Below are 1265 nucleotides of genomic sequence, written 5' to 3' on the forward strand. Positions count from 1 at the left end.
ATTAACAATTTATCCTAAAAACTGAGTAACATAGAAGGTGATTTTACTTTAAATTTAATTGCGGATCATAATTTTTTAATGATTTTAAACTCTAGATTTTATGAGCAAAAACATTTTCATAGAACATTGTTCATTAACTTGTAATCAAATTTGTCATGGAAGAATATTATAAGCAATTTATTATAAAATTAATGATAAATAGATAATATAATTATCTATAATTTTGAAAAGGATCAATTGATTATATAAACTTTTATATTTAACATTAATGAAAAAATAGTATCATACAATTGTATTGCGACACTAGTAAAATATTCATAATATTAACCAACGTTGATATTCTTCCCATTTTTATAAGAATCTAACTTGTCTTCTGTCATTTTAAGCTGGGACACTGTCGGTATCCTCTGGGACTTCCATTTATGTCCAATGTTTTTCAGTACAGTGCTTGACAGCTTGGCATTCCTGGGCCGTCCTGTTATTAAAAGTCATTATATTAATCAGTCAGCATTAGACTAATAACGTAATAAAAATTTAATCATAATCGCATGTGGCACACGAAAATTTCGTAGAAGGAAATTTACGTTTCAGTAATTCTATTCCATAATATGTAACCAGATATCTTTTACAAATTTATCAGTTATTAAAACGATGTTTTTGCTCTTACTTGCATTAAAAGTTCACACACATAATCACAATTTTTATTCGACTTCTTTTGTTATAACTTACAATATAAATAATTACTTAAACTTACTGTAGATTTTGGCACCAATAACTTGGACCCCATGTGCATTTATCCGCGCCGACAACAGGAGGTGAGCGAGGGTTACCTTCTGGCATAGCTGTCACAATCGTAGTTACTGAAAATGAATAAAGTACGTTTAAAGATATTCAGTTATATACGTATATGTCATAAAAATTTAGGCCTGTATTTTGAAATCTCTTTTATTTATAAAAGTGCCTTAAAAAAATAGCTTAGAAATTACGTGATTGGCTTAGAAGTCATATTTAAGACACTTTTATCGATAAAAAAAAATTCAAAATACGGGCCTCAGAGTCATGAAGCAAAGTATGTTTGTGACAATTCTTATTCAATTCAAATTTATAGCAGACTATACTTAGAATCTGCTTGTGCAGGTTTGGCTACCTGGGGCGTATATGATGTAGGTAAGTTATAATATATTTGTTAAAATTTTATAACAAGTATATTATGACTAAATAAAATATTATGATTAATATATTGTGACTAAATAAAATAGATTTTT

At 27.7% G+C, this 1265-nt stretch overlaps 1 protein-coding gene across 1 annotated transcript; it reads right to left on the reverse strand.

The window, feature by feature from the left end:
- On the reverse strand, positions 1-860 carry LOC106749401 (prosaposin-like; the record flags this gene model as incomplete). Its single annotated transcript, XM_014628804.1, is given in 2 exon segments — positions 1-475; positions 755-860. Coding segments are annotated over 2 exon segments (161 nt in total), but the record flags the coding sequence as incomplete, so codon positions are not given.
- Positions 861-1265: the final 405 nt, after the last annotated feature.

The sequence above is a fragment of the Dinoponera quadriceps genome, unplaced genomic scaffold (genome assembly GCF_001313825.1).
Source record: "Dinoponera quadriceps isolate SergipeBrazil2010 unplaced genomic scaffold, ASM131382v1 scaffold3386, whole genome shotgun sequence".
Taxonomy (NCBI): Eukaryota; Metazoa; Arthropoda; class Insecta; order Hymenoptera; family Formicidae; genus Dinoponera; species Dinoponera quadriceps.